This window comes from Podarcis pityusensis, assembly GCF_964106645.2.
Source record: "Podarcis pityusensis genome assembly, chromosome: 16".
Taxonomy (NCBI): Eukaryota; Metazoa; Chordata; class Lepidosauria; order Squamata; family Lacertidae; genus Podarcis; species Podarcis pityusensis.
In genome coordinates, this window is record NC_138041.1 from 21,568,529 (window position 1) to 21,595,272 (window position 26,744).

General features: G+C 46.0%; 1 protein-coding gene across 3 annotated transcripts in view; it reads right to left on the reverse strand.

Moving 5' to 3' along the window:
• The window catches only part of TPCN1 (two pore segment channel 1), a 45,852-nt gene extending 19,733 nt beyond the window's left edge, over positions 1-26,119 (reverse strand). The window contains exons 1-15 of one of the 3 annotated variants that reach the window (XM_080986253.1): positions 25,977-26,119; positions 24,733-25,173; positions 14,738-14,862; positions 14,154-14,330; positions 12,919-13,032; positions 10,374-10,504; positions 9,586-9,674; positions 8,160-8,194; positions 7,695-7,753; positions 7,063-7,162; positions 5,986-6,102; positions 4,233-4,357; positions 3,341-3,389; positions 2,652-2,715; positions 675-719 (exon numbers count right to left, since the gene is read on the reverse strand). In XM_080986253.1, coding sequence (XP_080842379.1) covers positions 675-719; positions 2,652-2,715; positions 3,341-3,389; positions 4,233-4,357; positions 5,986-6,102; positions 7,063-7,162; positions 7,695-7,753; positions 8,160-8,194; positions 9,586-9,674; positions 10,374-10,504; positions 12,919-13,032; positions 14,154-14,330; positions 14,738-14,862; positions 24,733-24,829 — 1,327 coding nt within the window. In that variant the 5' untranslated portion in view covers positions 24,830-25,173; positions 25,977-26,119. Of the gene's footprint in view, positions 1-674; positions 720-2,651; positions 2,716-3,340; positions 3,390-4,232; positions 4,358-5,985; positions 6,103-7,062; positions 7,163-7,694; positions 7,754-8,159; positions 8,195-9,585; positions 9,675-10,373; positions 10,505-12,907; positions 13,033-14,153; positions 14,331-14,737; positions 14,863-24,732; positions 25,174-25,791; positions 25,903-25,976 lie in introns of those variants that run through there. The other 2 variants (XM_080986254.1, XM_080986255.1) reach the window with 2 other exon arrangements.
• Positions 26,120-26,744: the final 625 nt, after the last annotated feature.

Sequence of the window (26,744 nt, forward strand, 5' to 3'; positions counted from 1 at the left end):
GGTTGTTTGTCTAGAACAGATTAATCCATTTTGCATTACTTTCTATGGGAAAGTGTGCCTTGGTTTTGGAATGTTTTAGTTTTGGAACAGACTCCTAGAACAGATTAAGTTTGAGAACCAAGGTACCACTGTATAGCAAAACAAGGCAGTCCCTACCCTCTAAGGCCTACAGTCTAAACAGCATGACACGAAAGGAAAAAGAGATGGGGAGGGAAGAGGTGCAGCAAACACCACCCTGAAATAATTTGGCAATAGGTGGTTAAGAAATTTTCCGAACAAGCAAAGTCAGGCACCAGTTCTTAAAAGATTTACTGATCTTCTACTTGCCGAGCTGATTCTCACCAGCCCTGTTGAGCTCTGGAGCAGTAGTTCCCACACTATTTTCCTCCATGGGCTACTTAAAAATTTCTGAGGGCCTTGACAGATCTCTTCATGATTTTTATCCCTGTCATAGCAATGGTAATGCACTGTGCTCGACGCTGTACGATTTTGAATTGCATCTTATTTCTTATATATTGTATTTTATTGCATTCCCATTCCCACACCCCTTAGCGGCATCTGAAGGACACAGCTCCACAGGCTACTGCAGGTTTAGAATATTTAATTTTCTTGGAGAACACCCTGTTTCTGGGCAGCTAATGGGGGGAAATGAAAAGAGTTTTCATCAGACTTACACATGGCATACTGGAAGGCCCGGGAATTCACAAGTATATTAATGCCTGTTGAAAGAAGGAACATGTTAAGGGGAAAACACGTTTAGAATCCTGATTTCGGACTCTTCCTTCCCACTACGACTTTCCATACATACATAGGATTTAAAAAACAACAACCTTAATCTGCAATGCTGCTTAAATCTATTGTACCTGCAAGCGCTTACCAAACTTGGGTCTCCAGCTGTTTTTGAACTACAGTTCCCATCATCCCTGACCACTGGTCCTGCCAGCTAGGGATGATGGGAGTTGTAGTCCAAAATACAGCTGGAGATCCAAGTTTGGGAAAGCCTGGCATAAGCCATCTCAACTGAAGTGAACATTCAAAAAGGCTTAGAGCTTATCCTTATGACATTTTGGGGCTGCATCCAGGAACCCAGTGCAATCATACAAAGACTTGGGAGCATGCTAGTTGCTGGGTGAGGAAAACACCTGCACTGACTCACAATTGGGATGTGAATCCATCTTGGTCCTGAATGGGGCAACTGTGCCCCTGAAGGACCAGGTGCGCAGCCTGGGATGCATTCTGGACTCACAGCTGTCCATGGAGGCGCAGGTCAATTCTGTGTCCAGGGCAGCTGTCTACCAGCTCCATCTGGTACGCAGGCTGAGACCCTACCTTCCCACAGACTGTCTCACCAGAGTGGTGCATGCTCTGGTTATCTCCCTCTTGGACTACTGCAATGCGCTCTAGTAAAGGTAAAGATACCCCTGCCCATACAGGCCAGTCTTGACAGACTCTAGGGTTGTGCGCTCATCTCACTCTAGAGGCCGGGAGCCAGCGCTGTCCGCAGACGCTTCCGGGTCACGTGGCCAGCGTGACGAAGCTGCTCCGGCGAACCAGCACCAGAGCAGCACACGGAAACGCCGTTTACCTTCCCGCTATAAAGCTGTACCTATTTATCTACTTGCACTTAAGGGTGCTTTCGAACTGCTAGGTGGGCAGGAGCTGGGACCGAATGACGGGAGCTCACCCCGCCGCGGGGATTCGAACCGCCGACCATGCGATCGGCAAGTCCTAGGCGCTGAGGTTTTACCCACAGCGCCACCCGCGTCCTACAATGCGCTCTATGTGGAGCTAATTTTGAAGGTGACCCGGAAACTCAACTAATCCAGAATGCGGCAGCTAGACTGGTGACTGGGACCAGCTGCTGAGACCATATAACACCAGTCCTGAACATTGGTTCCCAGTATGTTTCCGAGCACAATTCAAAGTGTTGGTGCTGACCTTTAAAGCCCTAAACGGCCTCGGCCCAGTATACCCGAAGGAGCGTCCCCACCCCCACCGTTAACCCAGACACTGAGGTCCAGCACCTTCAGGCGGTTCCCTCACTGCAAGAAGCGAAGTTACAGGGAACCAGGCAGAGGGCCTTCTCGGTAGTGGCGCCCGCCCTGTGGAACGCCCTCCCAAGGAAATAAACAACTATCTGACGTTTAGAAGACATCTGAAGGCAGCCCTGTTAGGGAAGTTTTTAATGACTGATATTTTAATGTATTTTTAATCTCTTGTTGGAAGCCGCCCAGAGTGGCTGGGGAAACCCAGCCAGATGGGCGGGGTATAATAAATTTATTATTATTATTATTATTATTATTATTAGTTTGAACTCACTCCTGCCAGTTCCTCTTCCCACATAGGATGAGAAGGCAGCTCCTAAGAAGCCATAGGGAGGGGGCCTTGTCTTTGGAAATTTCTTTATTTATTACATTTTTAACTCTCTGCATTTCCTCCAAGGTGCTCCAGGCGGTGTACATAGTTCTCCCCCTCCTCTTTTTTGTCCTCACAACAACCTTGTGAGGTAGGTTAGGCGGAGAGCGAGAGGCTGGGCCAAGGTCACCCATTTCAACATGGCTGAGTGGGGGTTCAAGGCCCAGGTCCTAGTCCAAGACTCTAACCACGCTACGGCCTCCAGCTGCATCGGTTCTGAAACTCCAGGCCTTTACCTTTAAAAATAAGGAACGCTGTCCGTGGAAGATCATCAAACCAATGTTCCCGGTTCCTTTTAGCCTGGAAATGGAACAGCCCACAGAACAGCCTTTATTTAAGATGTCTTGGTTTCCACACTGTAGCATTACTGGCAGTAACAAGAGCTAAAACAAAACTACACAAGGAGTTTCCGCTATCTCCACCAACACAACTCTTCTTTGACAGTATATAAATCAATGCCCTCATCCTTCCCCTTTCCTAAGAATGGGCAAATCTGTCAATTTCTGTCTCTCTCGGTTCCTCATTTTTCAGCTCTCCTCATTTCCACATCAGTCTGCAACGGGGTTTTTTAAGTCCTCATGAAAATTCACCAGCAATTTGGTGTGAATTTCTCCTAAAATATATGTCTGCATGCGATTTTTGCCTCACATACACATTTTTGCAAAGCAATTCCTTTTAATACCATGCATTTTGTGTGCTATTTTCATTGCCCACCTCACCCTGGTATATGCGTTTTTGTACACATTTTACGTGGCACTGCAAAATTCAGAGAAGTGTGAATTTCAAAGGTTGGCTGTGTTTCGATTTGCGTATGGTTTCAGGATGATCAATTACGGTAGGTTTCACCTTCAAATGAGAAGTGCATAGAATGTCTCCCCCATCCTTAGCTACCCCACATCCGTAAACAAACAACAACAATACTTACCTTCCATTTTAAACCAACAACTTCATAGAAATTGTACATATCCTTTAGACTGAAAAAGAAGATTGACCTCTATAAGAGTTGGATTTTACAATCAGGGCATCGCTCATGTGAAATCACATTGCAGTACGTTTCCGAGCACAATTCAAAGTGTTGGTGCTGACCTTTAAAACCCTAAATGGCCTCGGCCCTGTGTACCTGAAGGAGCATCTCCACCCCCATCATTCAGCCTGGACAAAGATCCAGCACCTACGGCCTTCTGCTGGTTCCCTCACTGAGAGAAGTGAAAATATAGGAAACCAGGCAGAGGGCCTTCTCAGTAGCAGCACCCACCCTGTGCAACGTCCTTCCATTTGTTGTTGTTTATCTGAAACAATGTGACTTTAAGAAGACATCTGAAGGCAGCCCCGTACAGGGAAGTTTTTAATGTTTGCGGTTTTATTGTGTTTTTAATATTTTGTTGGAAGCTGCCCGGATTGGCTGGGGCAACCCAGTTAGATGGGTATCGTTGTTGTTGTTGTTGTTGTTGTTGTTGTTGTTGTTATTGTTATTTCTTCACTAAGTTATCCAGTCCAAAGACCTGAGAGTTCTTGGCTGAAGCTCCCCCAAGTTTTCATTAAGACTTTGCAAAAACTAGGTTCTACCCTACCTCAATGAAAGCTTCTACTGTGTAACCGCATAGGCCATCTGCATATTAATATTACTGCTCATAAACCTGCACTTGTTGCCGATTTGCTACCAGGCCAAGTAAAGCTTAGTTGAACACCATCCTTTGTTTCAGATTTAGGGGTGTTTGATGCTCTTTTAATTCTTCATGGAATCCATTTCTCTTCTCAGTTAACCCCCACCCCTTTGCCCCACCCCTACCACCTGACACAAATAGAGGGGTCCCCACCTGACTAAAGGGGTATTGCTTTGATTCAGTGCTTTGAAGGTAAGGTAACGGTCTCGAGCGCTCATCCGAGGTTTATAAAACCGCATCAGCCCATCAAACTGCTTGAAGGAGATTCCAGAAGGTCTCTAGAAGGGAGAAAAGGATTTCCCTAAGTGAGTTGCCCACAGAAACTTCTCAATCTGCCTTCCATTTACAGCCAGGGAATGAAACTGGAGGATAATATGTGCAAGGCAATATGCCCTCCGTGTTCAGAATCAGGTCGGGCGACAGGAGCGGTTGCCAGGAGCAGGTCCGCAAGGACTCGCATGTCTTCAGTGAAGTTAACTCTTTATTCAAAGAAACAAGGCAGCTCAGGAAGCTAGGCCTACTGAGCACAGCAAACCTTCTGAGTGGCTCTTGCCCCAATGAGGCAGTTGCAAGGGCTGAAGGTCCCCACCTTCCCAGTGTTCCCAAAGTCTCCTCCTCCCCCAGTTCCTTCCCAAGCAATTTGAGGCTCCTTCCTCTAGCCTGTCTTTGCTCCACCCTCTTCATACCTCCTTTGGTTCTGGGAGACCAGGGAAGAGGGAAGCTGGTTGCAGCAGGAGGGGGAGACTCCCTGGCTTCTCCAGCAGCCTTCCTCATCTCTGCCTCTTGGCCTCCCTCCTCTCCAGCCTCCTCTTCTGCCTCTGATTCTGAATTGCTCTCTGCCACAGACTCTTCCTGCTCACTAAACCCTGTTGCCTCTTCGGTGTCCGACATCTCCTCCTCCTCCCTGTCTGCTCTCTCTTCTCCCTCTGACCACTCATCGTTGTCCCACCACCAATCCCCTGGCTCTGAGTCTTCTTTCCCCAGCTGGTTCCTCCCATCATTCCACAGCATCCAACCAGTCAAAGACATCACGATAGAAAGGCACACACCTAAACACTCTGCTCACGGAGGACTGTGTGTACAATTGAGACCAACGATAAAAGACACTGTTTATCAAACATAAAGGGAGTTTTTGGGTTAAACATATTATCTTCTATTTCGTTCCCAGATCTAAATGCGTAGTTCCTTGTGCTACCTTACTGTAATGACCCTGTGCATATATCAATGATACTGATTTCTTGTAATTGCCTATCAGACTGATCTGTTACGCTTACTGTTTGAATGCTTATAAAAGCTAAATAAATAAGTGCTCTTTCTCTCTTTTTTAAGTATAAATGAAGTGGAACATTATCAGGCGCTCAACAGAAGTGCACATGAAGAGACCAAATCTAGCAAGAAATCCAATGGCTGTTTGTATATTTTGGCAACACAACTGATATGCCAGTTACAACAGTTTTTCTATCAACAGAACATTCACCTGCATGTTTTCTAATAAGGTTTTTTTTTTCATTTGCTGCACAATGTGACAACCTTTTTTGTTTTTGAAGGATTTTAATGCAGATTTTTCTGCGATGGATTAAAAAACATTTTTTTAGTAATCTTGGCTGTAATGACACTTTTAAAAACTGCTCTGATTTTATCTTTTATTGACTGTTTTATTGACTATATTGCCTTGATGTCAGCCTTATCAGTCGATGAGCATCATCAGCAGGGTAAAATATACCCTTCTGTAAATATTGAGATCCATGAGGACCCTGGAGCTTCAGATCACTGAAAGCACCAGATTCCTGGAACACTCAAAGCTTATAAGAGCAGTGGTACTTAGCAAAAGTGCTGACTGCCACAGACAAAGAATGGTTACCTCGTTCACATGCACACGCGTGTAAACATGCAGAGAGCCACATACCTGTTTGCTGACAAGCAGTTGGTAGGCGTGTTGTATGGCTGTGCGCTTGTGAAGCAGCAGTGATCTGAACTTCTTCTTTTCAATATCATTGAAAGTATCAAACACAACGGCGAGTAGCTAAACAAAGGGGGGGTGGGAGAAGAAGTCTGCAACTGGCAGCTGTCAAGTTCTACACAGCAGCAGAATGTGATGGAAAGAGCACTTTAAGAAGGAACTTTTCCCCATTAATCAGCAACGAGCCATTGATCAACAGAACAGGAAGAACTTTGAGCAGGGTGGATAGAAATCAATGGGTTTTTTTTAAAAAAATCAAATCAGGCAATTGGGTGGCTGAAGAATACTTGAAGGGGAACCTCCCAGAGAAGCTCCATGATGGAAAGCCACCGTTATCCCAGGAAGGAAGGAAGGAAGGAAGGAAGGAAGGAAGGAAGGAAAGCATGCTGGATTCTGAGGGCACCTGGTAAATCCTAACAGTTCAAAAATAAGCAGTGTATGAAGACAGACTTTGCTGGAATATTTGCATGAAATAAAAAGTATCAAAAAATGAGGAAATGGGCCCTATTCATAAAACAAAAATCCAGGAGTAGCTATATGACAAAGAGTCTTGTGGCACCAAGGCCTGCAAATTCATTACAGCATAACCCCTCATGGACTAGATACTTGGAGATGAATCTAGTTTGCAAAAGCATAGGCCAAACAAAGTGTGCTCATCTTTATGATGCTACAAAACGCCCTCATTTTCGCTTCTGCAGGTGAACACCGCTCCGCTTTGGACGTTGCAGCTATTCCAAAGATCAAAGGCTGCCCCCGACTTTTGCAGTTAAGCGCCACGAAATCACGGCAAGTCTGGAAAGAACAGTTGTTCTAAAGGAGGTGTGGTGAACCTTTGGCCCTCCAGAAGTTGCTGAACTGCAACACCCATCATGCCTGACCATTAGCCATTCTTGATGTGGGGGGAGGCACAGATGGGAATTGTAGTTCAGCAACATGTGATGGGCCAAAATGTCCCTCATCCCTGTTCTGAAGAGAGTGGCCAACTGGAAGCTCAATGGTGATGGACAAAGAAGATGGACTTACCAAATTCATAATGAAGTACAGCTCAATGGAAAGATACACGATAAAAAAGACACAGGACCAGGAGCTTCTGGCATAAGAGGGCATCATCACATCTGGGAAACTGCAACCCAAAAGAGAGATAATCTAGTTTATTCACAGTAAGTCATGGAAGGTGTAGCTTGTTCCCTCGCAAAGCTACAATTCCCAGCACGCTTAACAAACAACCCCTTTAGTTTAGAGAGCAGTCAAGTAAGAGGTGACACAACAGAAGTCTGTTAAGATTATATACAGCATGAAGAAACTGGGAAGAAAAAGGGTTTTCTACCTCTCTCATAATGTTAGAACTCAGGGACTTCCAATGAAACTGAGCATTGGAAGATTCAGGTTGGATAAAAGAAAGGACTGATTTTGATGGAGCTTATTCCCAAGCATGCGTGACTTGGGAATCGTTTGCTGGGAGATTCACGGCAGTGCAAACTTAAACTATGGAACTCACTGCCACAGGAGGTGACTGATAGTCACCGACTTGGATGGCTTTAAAAGAATGTTCAGGTCCCAGGATTCTTTGGGGGGGGGGGCAAGCCGCAACTGTTAGTCATGTGCTTTAAATAACATGTGACTTAAGAAACATTTCTCGAGCTCAAGCAACTTACTTCGCTGTAGTCAGTAGAACGAAAAGATTCACAAGGCTGTTCTCTAAGGTGCTGAAATACTGCAGAAGAAGAACATCTATGAGATGACGGAACTACTGCTGATTGTTGTCGCACAACATGTCCTGAATCATAAAACAACACATTGCTTCCAAGGGCTCCCTTAGAGGCTGTGTTTATAACAATCCCCATGGAGTTTGTTTCCAATGCAAATTGCAGGGAAGTCCCCTACAAAAATGCAAGAGCAGCAGCGAGAGCTTCCTTCCCTAATTAGAAGACCCTCTGGCCGCAAAAGGGACAGCTGCTGCCACCTAGTTTCAGGCAGGATGGCAACTCTGCCCTTCCCCATCCACGGAGGCCACAGCCAAGAGTTGCAGACAGTTGCCAATTGACGCCTGCCTGTCATGCTTTGCAAAAAAAACCCAAAGATCAAACCTTCAAGAGCCCACGAATTGATGCTTTACTTACAGGATCAGACTTGTTAGGAGAGAACAAATAAAAGCCTAGGGAGAAAGGGGGAGAAGAGAGAGAGAGAAAAAAAATAAGCATCAAAATAATGAAGGCATAAATGGGACATTCAACCAGCTGCCAAGCAGAAGCAATGTTGCACCATCATTTTAACGAGTCTCATCTAGCTGGCCTGCGTTAAGTTTATTTTGACACCTTGTTAGCAGTGCCACCCACCAGGTGCGGCCCGGTTGGTTCTGGCCCACAATAGGAGAGTCCTTGCCAATCAGCACACACTTTGTGGAACCTATTTCCCATGCAGGCCCACGACAGGGTTCCTTGGCTTGTGGAATGCCCTTTTCAGGGAGGTGCCCTGTCTCCTGTGGGATGTGGTCCATGAGAGGCAGTCAAGTACAACATTCCTTGTAATGCTAGAGAAGACATGCGAGGGATTGTTTGGTCCACCCAGTTGAAACTTCCTGTTCCTCCTGGGCTGGAGCATCCTTCCTGTTGCATGTGATAGAAGGTAGGTGTGACCTAACCTGTCCAGGTAACAAAAGCACGAGTCACGCAGCACCCTTCCCTTCTTTTTGACTTCCTTCTTCGTTTGATCAGCTTTTAGCTAGGACTGCTCTGCTAGCTCTCAGCTAGCAGAAGCACTGGGATTATTCCTCTATATGGGGTAGATATATACATATTTGTAACTAAGTCTGCCTTAAAGAATCCAACTGTGAACTGATGTGAGTAAACTTTTTTTATTGACTTTGAATAAGATTGTTGCATCTTTATTCTTCTAAGAGGGATTCAAGGGAACTTACCAGGAACGTACAATTCAATCTGAAGACAGATTGAATGGTATAATGGTGAGAGGCTCACACGAGCCTGCAACCAGCTGTCTGCTGTTCATGTAAAAAGGGGAATGTAACTATGCTATATAAAGGAACTTGCTAGCGCAAGTTAGGAAGGATATTAATAAACAATATATCCTCTCCTGCCATCCTGAACATTCCCACATCTCCATCATTACTAACCTTCAGAAGGAATTTGAAAACACGCCTGTTTACCCAGGCGTTTGGTGGCTCAAGAATATCGCCGCTGGCCACCCCGAAATTGTTGGATGGAAGCCTGCTTTTAACCGTAATTGCTTTTAGAATGTTTTTATCTGAAACTGATTTAAGATGCTTTTAAAGGCAATGGTTTTTAGACTGTTTAACTGTTCTAGAATGTTTTTTAAAAACCACACACTGTTATCTGTTTGCTGACCTGAGCTCCTTAGCTTCGGCCTCTTACACCATCTTCTGTCCCCATCCCCAAACCTGTTTTCACCTTGGCAAAGACGCTATTTGCTTGGCAGCCTGTGCCTGTCTGACACAGTGCTGCCTTCTTTGCTGAAAGCGTCTGCGAAGGCGAAACTGCTTGTGAACAGATAACTCTTAAAGGTACACACCAAGGATAGCAAAGATGACCATGAAGAAAAGCAGCAGCAGGAGGATGTCAATGAACGGAGGAAGAGACTGGAAAATCTGTCGTAGGTTCCTGAAATGAAAGTTGAATCAGGAGTTGGCTCAAAGGAAAACGTTCTTCCTTAATATCCCTTTCCATGCTTGTACGACAAGGGCAGCCAGTGGGGTGCCTCCAGTTGTGGTTGGACTCTGACACTCATCAGCCCAAGTCTGCACAGCAAATAAACAGGGATAGTGGGAGTTGTAGTTCAACAATGTCTGCAGGACCCTTGGTTTTTCCCTTTGTGCCTCTACATAGCCCCATCCTTATTTCAGACATTGTGAAATATTGGTACATCGCGATGTTTAGCTGGTGATATATTGTGATGCTGAAAACCAGATTATGGGAAGGCCTGGAGAAAAACCAGAAAATTGGGGGGGGGGAGAGGTTTTGCCCCCATTCTTTTTCCAAAGCCTTTTTTTTCCAGAAAAATTGGGGGGGGGGTGGAATATTCAAACTATATCAAACTGATTTTTTTCCCCAATTTTTCTGGGGGAAAAGGTATTGGGGGGGGCAGAAAAAAAACAGGGAGAAACCTGTTTCCCCCCCCAATTTTTCCGGTTTTTCCCCAGGCCTTCCCATCTCTACGCCCAACCCTAGCTGTCAACGTTTCCCTTTTTTTTAGGGAAATTCCCTTATTCTGAATAGGATTCCTTGCAAGAAAAGGGAAAAGTTGACAGCTATGGCCAGGAGTGCTACACAGAGTTCAACGGAGGCCAGCCAGCCCATTACCTTCTGACAGCTCCACAGTAACGGCAGTCCACCAGAAAGATGCATCGCAAGGCTCTCGTGATCCGGACATGGGATGTCTGACGCACCAACACCACAATTGCCTCTATAAACTGCAGCAACAGAACACAGCTCTGCAAGGAAACAAGACAAGAGATGGTGGCAATAAAATTTATTACCTGCCCTTCACCAGCAGGTCCCATGCCGGGCTATAACAAGTCAAAGTTCAGAATAAAAAAAAAGGTTTTAACAAATCAGTATCGCAGGAATAGGGTGGGTTCTGAAAACACACATATAACCTAGAACGTCTACAGAGTAAAAGTGTACAGCATAACAAATTATAACATAAAATGTTTGAATTACAATGCATTAACTGGAGCAAAGCTTCTTAGCTGCCAGAGAAAATTTGGCTACCAGATGCATAATTTGTGGATATTTATCAGCGAAGAGTTCAACTATCACTTCCCGGGGGGTTCGGTCTCAGAACCAATTAAGAATAGGAGATTAAAAAAATTCTCTGGGCACATCAACAAATAGTGTGTGATATTCTTAACCTGATTACACTGCACTACAATGCATTTCCGTTCCATAGGAGCTATTCCAAGATTTCTCTCTTCTAAGTGCACTGAAGGCATCTGTTGAAACCTAAGTTCAACAAAGACCCTACTCAGGGGTGCCCAAACTTTTTCAAAAAAGGGCCAGATTTGATGAGGTGAACATGCCTGAGGGCCAACCAAAGTTGTTGAGCTTTTTTTACAATTTTACCCCAGGACATATACTGTTGCACAGCGCTCTGTCTCGCTGTTCTAGCTTGGGGTTAGCTGCACAAAGCCTCTGCAGGTCAGCGGGGTGCCTTCACCCCACTGCCCTGCGGAGGCTACGGAGGCTGTACGAAGGTGGGGGGAAGGCTGCAACACCAGTCCCACAAGCTCTGGGGGCAGCGGGAAGGCGTGCGACGCCTTCGCGCTGCTCCCCGACCTGGTTTGGAGGCTGGCAGTGGGGGAAAGCAGCGCTTCCCCCCGCCAGCCCCAAAGAGCAGGTCGAAAGGAACCCAAAGCCTCTGGAGGCTTCGGGTGAATGCACCTTGAACGCACAGAACGCACCTTGTTTTAGAGGCAGAGAACAAGAAAAACTTTTTTTTTTCCTGTTCTCCCCCTCCCATGATCCGGTGCATCCTATAGAGCGAAAAATACGGTACATAATTGAGGAAAGGTCAGCGTCTCAAGGTTCCAGGTTCGATCCCTGGCACTGTGGAGAGACTCGCTATCTGGAAACCTGGAGAGCAGCTGCCAGCCAGTGTAGACAACATTTGAGCTAGGTGGCCCAACGGTCTGGCTCAGTATAAGTTCCTCTGATACAGTAATAAACAAAGCCAGAGAAAAAAGTAGCATCTATTGAAAATAATTGGCCAAAAGTAAGGTTGCAGTTGTTTGGGAGGGTGGGTATGCACGATAACAAAGAGTCCCCAAAGATGACAGTTAAAGGCTGGACCTAAAACTGATAATCGTAATCAGAAACCACCTTTTGCTCTGCAGAGTAAGCCATCAACATCAGTAGGAACAGAAAGAGCTGCAGGTGCAAATGGCTAGTTCAGATAAGACAAGATTCAGAAGGACAGGGCATGGGACATCTTGCCAACACACACACACACATATCCCTCCCCAAATTGCCAAACCATATGGCTCCGAAGCAACTGACAGATCCAGGCTACAGGAACGGTATTCCTATCAAGATACAACAAGCTCCCGCTAGCTGCACTTTCCAGAAACAGTTGGAGACATTTTTTGTTCCAACAGGCTTTTGAAGCTGGATGAATGGATCTTTACCACTGTTGGGGTTTTAGTCTTGTTTTAAAGGTATTTCTCATTCTCATGCTTAACTGAGATACAGTGGTCCCTTGGTTCTCAAACTTAATCCGTTCCAGAAGTCCGTTCCAAAACCAAAGCGTTCCAAAACCAAGGCGTGCTTTCCCATAGAAAGTAATGTAAAACAGATTCATCCATTCCAGACTTTTAAAAACAACCCCTAAAACAGCCATTTAACATGAATTTTACTATCTAATGAGACCATTGATCCATAAAATGAAAGCAATAAACAACGTACTGCAGTCGCACAATCAATCAATCAGTAGCTCAAATGGGTTCCACAATCACAGAAACAAAACAAAAAAGCCGCAAAAATGCAAAATAAATAGCAAAAGCAGACAGACCTCAGCGTAACACTCAAAACGGAAGCGTGGCACTCAAATCAGAAGCATAAAACTCAAAACGGAGTATGTTTGGCTTCCGAAAAAAGTTTGCAAACCGGAACACTTACTTCCGGGTTTGCAATGTTTGGGTTCCAAGTTGTCTGAGTACCAAGGCGTTTGAGAACCAAGGTACCACTGTATTGGTTTAGAAGGCAATACACTGCTTAAATTAAAAAGGAAGGTGGGGGAAGAGTGGGATTTGCTTTTGAGTTAAAAAATAAATAAAATGTTGCAGAGGGTTGCACTCTGGTTCCTGCAACAGTGCAGATCAGTTAGGCGAGAAGGTTACCAGCAGTCTACCTTGACCATGGTCCTTTTGTGTCGAATGTAGGTGTGAAGGCCCAGCCATCTCATCTTCATAGAGAGCTCAAACACCACGACAGTCAGGGCAAGCAGCTCCAAGGTCGCGTGGATCTGTAACCAGGCAGGCAAAGAACAACAACAACAACAGTTCAACAAACTGCCTTTGTCGTTTCACCAATTTAAATTTGTCAAAACCTAGCGCTCAAGTAGAAATCCATCATTCTGCGGAAATCTGTTCTTCCCCACCCCCACCACCAGAGCTGGAAAACATTGATATATATTAGCAATGTGAATTATCCTTTCCATTTTTAGAAGACCAAACTATATGCAATGTTAAATGCAACCCTGTATACCTGAAACAGCATCTCTACTCCCATCATTCAGCCCAGACACTGAGGTCCAGCTCTGAGGGCCTTCTGGAGGTTCCCTCACTGTGAGAAGTGAAGTTACAGGGAACCAGGCAGAGGGCCTTCTTGGTAGTGGCACCCACCCTGTGGAACGCCCTCCCATCAGATGTCAAGGAAACAACTACATAGCTTTCCAAAGACATCTGAAAGCAGCCCTGCACTGGGAAGCTTTTAATGTTTGATGTATTACTGTGTTTTTATATTATGCTGGGAGCCACACAGAGTGGCTGGGGCAACCCAGTCGGGTGAGTCGAGTATCGTCGTTGTTAAATGTTGTCCTGCATTTAACACGCCAATTTTTTTTAATTCAAACAGCAGCTGTTGGCAGATGGGAGGCTGATAATAATTAGAAAGGAGTTGAGTCGGCCACAGAGGATGGGTTCCTAGGGTCACTCTGGAGAAGGTGTGCAGGAAGAACACCAAGAAGGAGTTGTTCTCTATGCTCCGGAGCTAAATATTTGGGAACACAAGATCCTTTAGTTACACTGTACCCCTGTATATCACCCAAATTTTACGAATAAACATGGTTCGAAGATACAGACAGAACAGACTCAGCTATATAGCTGCAAATAAAAACATTTTAAGTGTGTTGAAAAGTGCATTACACAAATGTGACACTAGATGGCAACGGTGAGTTATGGCAAATTCAATATATTTTTCAAAACGTGGGGTGTTTTTTAAAGCATTTTCACAACTTTTTTTAAATGTGTCTAGATTCCACCAGCAGCTGCATTGGCCCGTAAATTGCATTGCATAGCCAATCTTCAATTTCCTGCCCACGTCCACTAAAGTCCTTCCCCTCAACCCAATTCTTAAGATACTTACATAGATGCCAAGGCGAAGCATGGGGACCGCAGGCGCCTCGCAGAGGGAGAGCATCAGGAGCATCAGTGCCGTGGTCAGTTCCATTAGGTAGAAGGGATGGTTGTGTACAAAGAGGTAGGCAGAGAGCGCTTTGGCATCCTTGGGGTGCGTGAAGAATTTGTCGTTGTTTTCTCCTTCCTGATTTAGGGTTTTAATCAACAAAATCCACACACACATAAATACGCTAGAGACAGCAAGCCCAATGTAGTAGGTAAGTCAGCGGTTCCCAAAACCTTTCTTCCACATGGACCACATGAGGGTCTTGGCTGACCACTTTGTGAGGTGAACAAAAAAAAGCTTTTCTCCTTATCTGATAACGCTACAACTTGTAGGCAGCCCGTGAAGATGAACATTGGAAGATAAAAGAAAATACTTCCTTTATGTATAAAACATGCTCAAATGTATGCTCGAAATGTAAAGGAAAAGAAGGCACCTTTGATCATAGGTGGTGGAATTGTACGGTGGAATTCAGTTTGTCAGCCATACACCCTCTTAATTTACACCCTCTCCTTTCTCTGCCAGCTAATGCAAAGAAAAGGGCCCACCTGGAGGTAAATTGCCGACTCCTGGTAGTTCATTTCCCAATTTTGTCCTCCGCAGCTCCGTCGAGGGTGGCAGTCCCCAGCGGCTGGGCTGGACGTGTCACTGACCAAGTCATAGTTGCCTCCATCTGGGTCAAAGGGAGGAAAGAGAAGTGAAAGTTCTCTTTATTATCACGCTTTAAGCCTAATAGGGCTTAAACAGCCTCGGCCCAGTATACCTGAAGGAGCATCTCCACCCCCATCATTCAGCCCGGACACTGAGGTCCAGCGCCGAGGGCCTTCTGGCGGTTCCCTCACAGTGAGAAGCGAAGTTACAGGGAACCAGGCAGAGGGCCTTCTCGGTAGTGGCACCCTCCCTGTGGAATGCCCTACCATCAGATGTCAAGGAGATAAACAAATATTTTACTTTTAGAAGACATCTGAAGGCAGCCATGTATAGGGAAGTTTTTAATGTTTGAGGCGTTATTGTGGTTTTATAATTTACTGGAAGCCACCCAGAGTGGTTGGGGAAACCCAGTCAGATGGGCAGCAAGCAAGCAAACAGGCAGACAGACAGACAGACAAATTATTATCTTCATTCACTTTTTATAAAGGCATCCACAATGACACCAGCCTTCATCCTTGAACACTGACAATGCAGCTTGCTAGCCAGGGTGGAGGAAATGTGTGTGTGTGTGTGTGTGTGTGTGTGTATAAACCAGCCTAACGTACAAAGGTGAAATTTACACTCGTTCTTCTGCCCACTTTTGCCTCTGGCCACATCCACCCCACCCCCCACAAAAAAATCGTTTCCCGCCCCCGAGCTAAAGCCTTGCAAAGTTTGTAGAACACAGAGAGAGAAGCTGCGAGGAAACGCGGAATGATCCGTCGCACAGATGGCAACGCTGCCTTCACGCCCCTGTGACTTATCCCAAGAGGTCTATCCAAGCCAGCTGTCTCGCTTACGCCAGGCCTGTGGAATGATAGTTGAGGGATGCAAGCATCTCCATTCATCTGAGCGTTGGAAGCTGTTCTGGCAGGCCTCTAGATAGGAACAGCTTCCATATGCCATCATAAAAAAGGAAGGGAAAAGCAAATGTTTACTAACTCACGATGTTCTGCTGGCTAACAGGCTGAACAAACCCCTGCCTTTGAGATTCAAACAAAACGTTACACGCACTGTTCCCAATTTAGGTCTCGGCGCCTAGCCACGTAGACCGTGCAATAAATTCGAATACTAAAATAAAATAAACCGTCCATATGATGGAGCACGAGATGGAGTAATCGGTGGAGGACAAAGACAAAATTATCATGTCACTGGGCACTGCTTCTTTCTCAGTCCCTGCACAGAAACCTCCAGCCTTTTCCAATTGTGTTTTGAGACTTTCAGATACCTCATCGCTCCCAGTTAAGACTACTGCATTTTATTAATAGGCAAAACAATCTTTGATCAACTTAGGTATTTCATAACACTACTTGATTGTAAAAAAAAAAAAAGCTCCAAAGCAGTTGCCAAAGAGGAGCGGGAAAGACAAAACCACGAGGAGAACCAAGCCTTCCTGAATATCTGGTATGGTTATTGTGGCACAACCCTTCTAGCAAGTGAAAATACACTGGTACCTCGGGTTAAGTACTTAATTCATTCCGGAGGTTCGTTCTTAACGTGAAACTGTTCTTAACCTGAAGCACCACTTTAGCTAATGGGGCCTCCTGCTGTTGCTGCGCCGCTGGAGCACAATTTATGTTCTCATCCTGAAGCAAAGTTCTTAACCTGAAGCACTATTTCTGGGTTAGCGGAGTCTGTAACCTGAAGCATATGTAACCTGAAGCGTATGTAACCCGAGGTACCACTGTACATGCAAACAGATGGGGAGTACTTGTAGCTCACTGTAGGAATTTGGCAGCCAAAGTAAGCAGGAATTCTTCAAACCTATGCAGAAACGATTGCCAAAGGGAAAATATAATAGTTCCTGCTTTCCAAATGCAATCGATTCTGTCCAGCATACACATTCTCTTTCTCTCTCTCTCTCTCTCCACCCTGTACTAAATGGGCCAAGATTGGGCGGGTCTGTCAAAGAGAGATCATGCAACAGGCTTGCTTGTCTCCAACACTGCAGAGTCAGGATTTCTTCTTCTGAACACACACAGAGGAAAGACAAGATGACAGAAGCAGATCGACCTGTCTGAAAGCGGTTGTTTGGCTGACAGAACCACAACACAGAGATTTATTTTGGAAAATTCCCGTGGCATCTTTCAGGATTTAAACTTTCAGGGAGGCAGACACCAAAAAGGTAGCTATAGATATAGATATTTTTAAACAGTTTGCATCTCTTGAGGCATTAATCCAAGACCTCCCAGTTTTTTGCTCTGTCCTAAAATCATGTGGTCTAAACCACTGAGCCTCTTGGGCTTGCCGATCAGAAGGTCAGCGGTTCAAATCCCTGAAACGTGGTAAGCTCCTGTTGCTTGGTCCCAGCACCTGCCAACCTAGCAGTTCGAAAGCATGCCAAAAAGTGCAAGTAGATAAATAGGTACCGCTCCAGTGGGAAGGTAAACGGTGCTCTAGTTTTGGTGTTCCGTTGCACCAGAAGCGGCTTAGTCATGCTGGCCACAACACAGAAAAACTGTCTGCAGACAAACGCCGGCTCCCTCGGCCTATAGAGCGAGATGAGCGCCGCAACCCCAGAGTCGGCTGCGACTGGACTTAACTGTCAGGGGTCCTTTACCTTTACCTTTTAAATTCATGAAGATGCTGATGTTGTTTATATGGAATTCCCAGCTCATTTACTCAATCAAACACCACTCTGAAGATCTATCCCAGCTACAACGGTACACTACCAAGGCACATCTTTCTGTGGGGATGTTTGCAATTACAGTGGTACCTTGGTTCTCAAACTTAATCTGTTCCAGAAGTCTGCTCCAAAACCAAAGCATTCCAAAACCAAGGCGCGCTTTCCCATAGAAAGTAATGCAAAATGGATTCATCTGTTCCAGACAAACAACCCCTAAAACAGCAATTTAACATGAATTTACTATCTAACGAGACCATTGATCCATAAAATGAAAGCAATAAACAATGTACTGCAGGCATACAATCAATCAATCAGTAGCTGAACTGGGTTCCACACAGTCACAAACAAAAAAAAAAAAAAAGAGAGAGAGACACAAAAACAAAAATGCAAAATAAATAGCAAAAACAGACAGACCTCAGAGTAACACTCAAAACGGAAGCGTAACACTCAAAACAGAGCATGTTCGGCTTCTGAAAAAAGTTCACAAACTGGAACACTTACTTCCAAGTTTCCAGTGTTAGGATTCAAAGTTGTTTGAGTACCAAGGCGTTTGAGAACCAAGGCACCACTGTACAGACAACTTGATTCCTTTGCAAGTCTATTTTTATTTCATTTATTGTCGGCCTAGTTTAAATTCTAGTATAGCAAGCCACTTAAGACTCTACACACCCACTTCTTTGAAAAGGTGAAAACTCCCTGGTGATTCAGCACACGTGTTGCGTTTATAGGTCTATGAAGTAAGATTCTAATATGTAGTACAAAGCGAATGCGTGAAAGAAAGCCCTTCTCAACACAGGAACCCAAAATGCTTTTTCCGTGCAGCCTGAGCAGGAGCAGTGAAGAAAGTTATCATTAATTGTTGTAGCTTGTCTTCATTTAGCCCACCTCACTGCCCTGCTCAAAGTTGTGAAGAATATCCCTACATTATGAATGGTCTGTGTCACCATTAAGAAAAAAAGAGGTTAGAATAATAGGCCAATAGATAGGTGGACAGGATAAACTAGCTTTTCTTCTTTGAGTTTCCAAAGTTCTAACCTAGCTCAAGTCTACCATCTAAACTAGCCAGATATTTAACTGCGAATCAATCACAGTCAATCATTTGAAAAATAAGACTTTAGAGCTGTCTTGCCCACCCCCCAGTGGCAACCAGACATAACCTTGGTTTCAGGAGCCATTTGGTGCCTTAGCTTATACAATGGTACCTCGGGTTAAGTACTTAATTCATTCCGGAGGTCCGTTCTTAACCTGAAACTGTTCTTAAACTGAAGCACCACTTTAGCTAATGGGGCCTCCCGCTGCTGCCATGCCGCCGGAGCACGATTTCTGTTCTCATCCTGAAGCAAAGTTCTTAACCTGAAGCACTATTTCTGGGTTAGCGGCATCTGTAACCTGAAGCGTATGTAACCTGAAGCGTATGTAACCCGAGGTACCACTGTATATCTGAGTTTCTAACACTGGTATGACTAGATAGGCTGTTGCTTTCATACAACAGACCAAAAATCATATTCAGCTGTCCTTGAGAACTTTATCCAGAATACATGGAAAAGGATCCTTGCATGCAGAGACAGCATGACTTGGGTGCTTTCAAAACACTATACTTCAGTGCATTCCATTGCTATAGTTGAAAAAGAAAAGGAATTTCCCCTTTTCTGTCTTGCACTGAGGGATGGGCGGGTAGAAATGTTAATATACGACTGCTATCGACTGCTATCGTTAAACTGCTCCGTGTTGTGGGAACAGGTGGTTGTGAGGCGATAAAAGGTTTTCAAAGCACTAGGAGACATTCAAACTGCAGTTCTGAGATGACAACGTGTTTTGTTTTTTTAACTGCGTCTGGCTGCTTTTCGCTCGTCGACGCTGACTCGGAACATCTGACACACAGAGCGGAACAACGGCTGGAAAACAAACAGAGATTAGATTTTCATGGCCTCCCAGGGAACGCATCCGTTTGGCAAGGTTTGATTGCCATGTTTCTGCTTCTTGTCAGTTTTCAGGGCATTTTTGATTTATTTTATTTTTTTTAAAAAAAGAGAAAAACGATGGGTTTGGCCAGCATGAAAGCAAAACATGGGCCTGCCGTATTTAGTTGCCTTAGTCACTCTGGCGCTCGTAAGAAACTCCTTTGCCCAAGGAGGTGCAGGCAGAAGATTTATCCTGCTGCTGGTAGCCCCCTGCCTTGAAATCTCATTTTGCCCATCCCAGTTCGATACGTAGTATTGTATAAAAACCAAACAGAAACATCTGTCCAGTGGTTAGAGCTGTGGCTGATTGCTGCTGCCTTCTCTTTTATCCTTCCACTTTCAGTGCCTGAGGGGTTCCAAGCGCAAGCTCCTTCCAAGTCGAGCTTATGAGCCAGAACACTGCATTTCTGTGCTTTTTGAACAGGAAGGACATGAAATTAGTTTGGGAAGCCTTGGTACAGTGGTACCTCGCAAGACGAATGCCTCGCAAGACAAAAAACGCGCAAGACGAAAGAGTTTTCCGTTTTTTGAGTCGTTCCGCAAGATGAATTTCCCTATGGGCTTGCTTCGCAAGACGAAACGTCTTGCGAGTTCTTGCGAGTTTGTTTCCTTTTTCTTAAAGCCGCTAAGCCGTTAATAGCCGCTAAGCCGCTAATAGCCGCTAATAGCTGCTAAGCCGCTAATAGCCATGCTTCGCAAGACGAAAAAACCGCAAGACGAAGAGACTCGCGGAACGGATTAATTTCGTCTTGCGAGGCACCACTGTACTTAGAATCCACGCCTCACTCTTTCGTGTTTGCATGTGTGGTGAATACTTCTAAAAACCAGCTGATAGTCTGAACGAAAGCTAATATTAGGTGTACCCTTTGGAAGTTAGCCAGGAGGGGGATAATGCAGGCTAGTCCCTGGAATGTCTCCTCCTCCTCCTCCTCCTTCTTCTTCTTCCTTTCCTCCTCCTCCTCCACCACCTCCTCCTCCTCTCTTGCACTCCATTCATATTGGAACAGGGCCTCCTCGGTGTTGGCTCCCCATGTGTGCAACCAGGGCCAGATTTAGGTTTGATGAGGCCCTAAGCTACTGAAGATAATGGGGCCCTTTATATGTCCAGCTGTCCTTTGCCAACAACAAATTGTCGCTGTTTTTTGTGTTGAATATATGCTATATGTCGAAACAAAATAAAAAAATTCCTTCCAGTAGCACCTTAGAGACCAACTAAGTTTGTTATTGGTATGAGCTTTCGTGTGCATGCACACTTCTTCAGATACATGCGCATGCACACAAAAGCTCATACCAATAACAAACTTAGTTGGTCTCTAAGGTGCTACTGGAAGGAATTTTTTTTATTTTGTTTCGACTATGACAGACCAACACGGCTACCTACCTGTAACTAGAAATATATGCTATATGGTAAGGTCCTCCGTGGGACATACCAGGAGAGGCGGTCCTGTAGGAACAAGGGTCCTAGGCCGTATAGGGCTTTAAAGGTCAAAACCAGCACTTTAAACCTGCCCCTATACTCCACCGGGAGCCAGTGCAACTGGTAAAGCACTGGGTGAATATGCTCCCATGGCAGGGACCCCGTAAGGAGTCTCGCTGCAGCATTCTGCACCCGCTGGAGTTTCTTGGTCAGTCTCAGGGACAGCCCCATGCTGAGGGAGTTACAGTGGTACCTCTGGTTACGTACTTAATTCATTCTGGAGGTCCGTTCTTAACCCGAAACTGTTCTTAACCTGAAGCACCACTTTAGCTAATGGGGCCTCCTGCTGCCGCTGCTGCCCAATTTCTGTTCTCATCCTGAAGCAAAGTTCTTAACCCAAGGTAATATTTCTGGGTTAGGGGCGTCTGTAACCTGAAGTGTATGTAACCAGAGGTACCACTGTACAATAATCAAGCCTGAATGTGACCGTTGATCACAGTGGCTAGGTCAGGGCGAGAGAGGTAAGGAGCCAACTGCTTAGTTTGGCGGAGATGAAAATATGCCGCCTTTGTTATAGCTGCAACCTGCACCTCCATAGAAAGGGAGGTGTCGAAGATTACACCCAAATTCTTAATGGACAGCACTGGCACTAATTGCGCCCCCGCAAGAGATGGGAGTTGGCCCCCCAATCCCATATTGTCATGACCCAGCCAAAGGACCTCTGTCTTCGAAGGATTTAACTTCAACCAGCTCCCACGTAACCATCCAGCCACAGCTTCCAAACATCTGATCAGTGTGTCCGGGGCAGAGTCAGGATGGCCATCCATCAACAGATAGAGCTGGGTGTCATCAACATACTCATGGCAACCCAAACCAAAGCTCCGGACAAGCTGGGTGAGGGGGCGCATAAAAATGTTGAAAAGCATCAGGGAGAGTATTGCTTATTGTTTATTTTACTTGTATTTAGTAAACAAAGCTAAAAAAGAAAATAAAAGTACCACATGATATATTTTTTAAAAATCCCAATACATCACAAGTATTAGACCCAAAATATATGAGAGGGAAAATTAAAGCATGCTTAATGTGGTTTACATGTTACATTATAGAGAAGCATTTACTGCAATATTTGTAAAATATTAAACGCTTTCCTCACATTGTTTACATTTAAGGGGGACATGCAATGGAGCCAAGGTCCTTCCTGTGTTTTCTTGCCTCTCAAAACTACCCACCTCAAACACACACTTGCAATTGTATTCCTAGTTTCCCATGTCTACAGCTTTAGAAGGGAGGGGAAGATAGTTTTTTATTTCCTCCTTCTTCAATATTCAGTCTTTTCCACATCTCACCTTACTCTTCATCATTTCCAAGATCCATTCTTTTCTTACAAAACATTGTTCCATTGGTTTCTCTTCTGCATACAATCCCTATTGAGAATGCTACTGAGAATTTATCGCTTCCCTTCCTGCAATCATGTCCCTGTGTTTCTTCTGAACCTGGATCCTTGGCATGTCTAGATCCTCACTGCTAATAGGCCTGATAAGTGAAAATATCTGTTGACAGCAGCATCAGCTGGTCCCTATCTTAATTGCAACCAAGGCCCTAAGGTGCTTGCCACACACTGGATTCTGTTTACATTTTGTGTCACTCCTAGAAAAGTGGACTCCTTCATTCATCAGTGAGCATGGTAAAAAGGTAAAAAAGATAAAGGACCCCTGGATGGTTAACTCCAGTCAAAGGCAACTGGGGTTGCAGCGCTCATCTCGCTTTCAGGCTGAGGGAGCCAGCGCTTGTCCACAGAACAGCTTTCTGGGTGTGATGGCCTGGGAATCCGATTCAGAGGCTGAACCGGAGGAATCCCAGCCTGCACAGGAGTCCCCGCCTCCAGGGCCGGCTGAACTGGGGCAGGGCCTTGATTCTGAAGCGCCTGCACCTGTGCCGGATCCTCAGGAGCAGGCACCAGGTGAATCCACTCTGGCTCCGGAGGGGGTTGAGGACACAGTGCCTACAAGTGCGCCTCTCCCAGCCCTGTCAGGGGAAGGTGAGTCTCCCCCTGGGTCCAGTAACCCTCCAGCCTCTCCTGAGCTGCAGAGGCTCAGGGCAGAGAGGCGGAGGGAACTGGTTTCTCCCAGGAGGAGTGCTCACCTTAAGGCCATGAGAGGCGGGTCTCCTGGGGGCCGGGACCGCCCCTAGCCTCAGAGAAGATAAAGGCCAGTCAGCCCGGTCCCAGGTTGCGGGAGCAACGTCGTTGAAGAGCTGTTTCGGCCAGCACCCAGTCCTGTTCCCCCAGAGTTCCTGTCCTTGCCCGGCTCCTCGCTTTGGACCCCGCTTCGCCCGTGGAGGACTGTCTGCCGACCCTCGACTCAGGTCCTGGACCTCGCGCCACGGTAACCTCCCCCCGGGACCAGCACACTGGGTCATGTGGCCAGCATGTCTAAACCGCTTCTGGTGCACGGAGGACAAGTGCCAGAGTGCATGGAAACGCTGCCCACCTGCCCACCGCAGTGGTACCTATTTATCTACTTGCACTGGCATGCTTTCAAACTGCTAGGTTGGCAGAAGCTAGGATAAAACAATGGGAGCTCACCCCGTCATGGGGATTCAAACCGCCAACCTTCTGATCGGCAAGCCCAAGGGGCTCAGTGGTTTAGACCACAGCGCCACCCGCATCCCTACAGTGAGCATGAAACGAACCCTGAAGACCCAAGACCAAGGAACAATTTTACAATGACCACCTCACGTCCCCAAGCAAAATTAATATTTGCAAATACTTTCCTCCCTTAGTCCCAGGTACTTAAAGCAGGACACAATGTCCTGTTTTATTTTTATTACTATATTGAGGTTGAAGCAGGCATTAGCACAAGAACCCACAGGGACTGGCTCCTAAAGGAACTGGCTCTGGCCGCTGGAGAGCGGACAGATAACTCCAGCAAGCGAGCCAAAGCTCACACTACAGTTTGCCCACATTATCCACTAAAACGCATTTCAGTGTCTGGGAACATTTGAAGTTAACTTTCGATTCTAATTAACTATCTCAGGCAGAATAGAAAACCCCAATTCAGGCCAGGTACCCCAGGGATTCTCACTGTAATTAATGTGACTACATCAGCAAAAAGTATTTCATTGCACTACAAGTCGAATGGCATCTTGCCAAACTGAGGCTGGTGGGGCTGTGTCCCATTCGCCTTAAAGGACCAGCCTCCATGGAGTAAGCAGATGTTCTACCATGGAGCTGCAGATCTTTCCCCAAGCTATGGGCCTTTGGGTGCTCCCATCAAGATGTACACCATTGGGGAAAGGGCCTTTCTTGCAGCAGTGCCTTGAATTTGGAACACGCTCCGCAGAGCTGCTTACCTGGCATCTAGTCTGTTACACTTGAGCAAAGGGGCCAATAATTCCCCTCTTCCCCCTGCCCTGCCCAGGCTTTTAACTGGTAAGGAAACATCAATTCTGCTCATCGTTAGTGTGGTTCTGCATGTTTTTAATTTTGATTTGCCCTTGCTCAAATTGTTTCCGGTTGCCCTTGCATCCTGAGATCTCAGCAAAATCTTGATATAAAGCTTCGTTTAAAAAGTAACAACTTGTCATACATATCTGCCCTACCGCTAAGCTGGGTACGCACCATACTTTTAAAGTTATGTTTTGCCGTGGCCACCAAAGATTCCTGGGAACTGTAGTTTGTCAAGGGCGCTGGGAAATGTAGCTCTGAATGTGGAGAAACCACAGTTCCCAGAATCCTTTGGTGGAGAAAATGGGCTTTAAAAAGTATGGCGTGTTTAGGTAACTGCCAAAGGACACCAGCCTCGTTGCAGGGGATGCAACAAACAAATGAAGGGAGGGAGTTGAACTTACTTTCGCTGGGTAGCCCCTCCGGATCGGGACCGTGACTTCTGCCCTCATCCAAGGTGAGGATGAGGGGGACGTCGTCATCTTCCGGATTCACAGCCATCCCCAAGAAGACTTTTGCTTTGCTCCGGGAAATCCCTTTAAACCCCGGCTCCCGTCGCCGCTTCGTCCAAGATCAGGCGCATCTTGCAGACCTGAGACTGTCCCGGGTGCGTGGAGGAAACGGCACCCATCTCGGCGCAACCCTGGCCCGCATCATGGTGCCCCCACCAGGTACCCCGCCTGGCTTTTTGGGTGCTCTTGTTGCCAAAGGAGCGTCAACTCTCGACTTGCGCCGTCATTCACTTTCCGCGCAAAAACGCCTCCGCCGTCGCTGCTGCGTCCCAAACTCAGCTGGCGTCTGTCTCTGACCTCAGCAGCCCTTCCGACTTAGGAGGAGGATCATCCCTGGAGGGAAAGGGAGGGAGGCGGGGAGAGAGTGAGCGGAGGCCGAGCGGAGGCGAACCAAAGAGATGGTGCTCTGCTTTAGCCGGCCCGGGGCCAGCCAGCATCGCTAGGCGCCTCTCTTCGGAATAGCGCCTCGGTGGTCCATCGCTGCGCGCAAAAAGCAGGGAGATCCGTTTCAAAACTTGGGGAAGGGAAAGAGGGGGAGGCCTCTCGCAATTGCAGCTGGACTATCTTGATCTCGGAAATGTTTCCGCCCACCCTGTTTTCAGGGCTCGATCGGTTTTGCAACGAGATCCCTTTCTCCCCCCTTAATCCAGTACAATAAAAGCGCAGAAGTCTTTTATTTTGCACGCTTCTATAAACAGTAAAAGGTGGGCTGTTGTTGTTGTTGCTGGGCTGGGGTTTTTTTCGGGGGGGTACCCTTCTCGCCAACATTGTTGAGTTTTGATTTTGCACGCCTTCAACCCCCCCCCCCTTAACCAGATGTTAAAAGCCACTTTTGGTAGCCACTGTTCAATTTTTGATTTTGCACCCCCAGCTCTTCCTCCTCTTCCACTTCTGGGCGTCCTCTTTTATTAAAGACGGAATTGCTTCTTAAGAGGCTCTTTTTTCCTTTACCTGCCAAACGATGCCCTCTTAATAAAGAAGAACGCCTCTAGGCATGGGCAGAGTGCCGCCCAGCCTTTGGCATTTTAACACCTGGATCGTGCCGCCACCACTTCAACTCCAACCTCTGAACCCCTTTTAGTATATAAGCCATTCTGTCCCGTCCCCCTAACTATATGATTGCCATTTATTCTTACTATCAGTTATGGAAGGTCGGAACTTTTACAGCGCATAATGCGGCTCAGCCTCCCTTGCCTGCGAGGCCGCTGAAGGGGAAGGGGCTCTCTTTACCTTCCCCCTCCCCGCTGTCCTACTTCTTGCTACCGGCGGAAGCAATTCCTAGGCCTTTTTGGAAGGCGGGAGTATTGGGACGACGACGACACGGGACACGATTGTTGTCTGAAACCGCCCCCTTCCCTCGCTTGTCGCTGCCGCCCCTCACCTGGCCTCAGGGCGGCCCCTCAAGCCTGAATACCGCTCTTTTAAAGACAGGGACGCACGCACATAAAATACGCAAATAAAACAAAACACGCCATATGAAACTGCGGGGAGAGGAACACCTTCCTAATTGCCCTAATTTTTGGGTTTTTTTCACCTGGTGCCTTTATGAAAGTTGAAAGCTTAAAAAATCATCTTATAGTGTATATAAAACAGAGCAATTATAACAAGAAGTGGGAAACAAAACTCTAAAATAGGCACGTGGAGTGAGTACAGTTGCACATGGGTTAAAATAAGAAAAGTTTAAGTAAAGGTTAGTATTATCAATGATTTTATATTTTTTGTGTTATTTCTTTGCTGGACCATCTTCCTTGTAGTGGATCGGTGGCAAAGCATTTGTTTTGCATGCAGAAGGCATCGGGTTCAATCCCTGGCGTCTCCGGATATGGCAGGGAGCAAGAGGGATCAATGGTCTGACTTAATAATAATAATAATAATAATAATAACAATAACAAACTTAGTTGGTC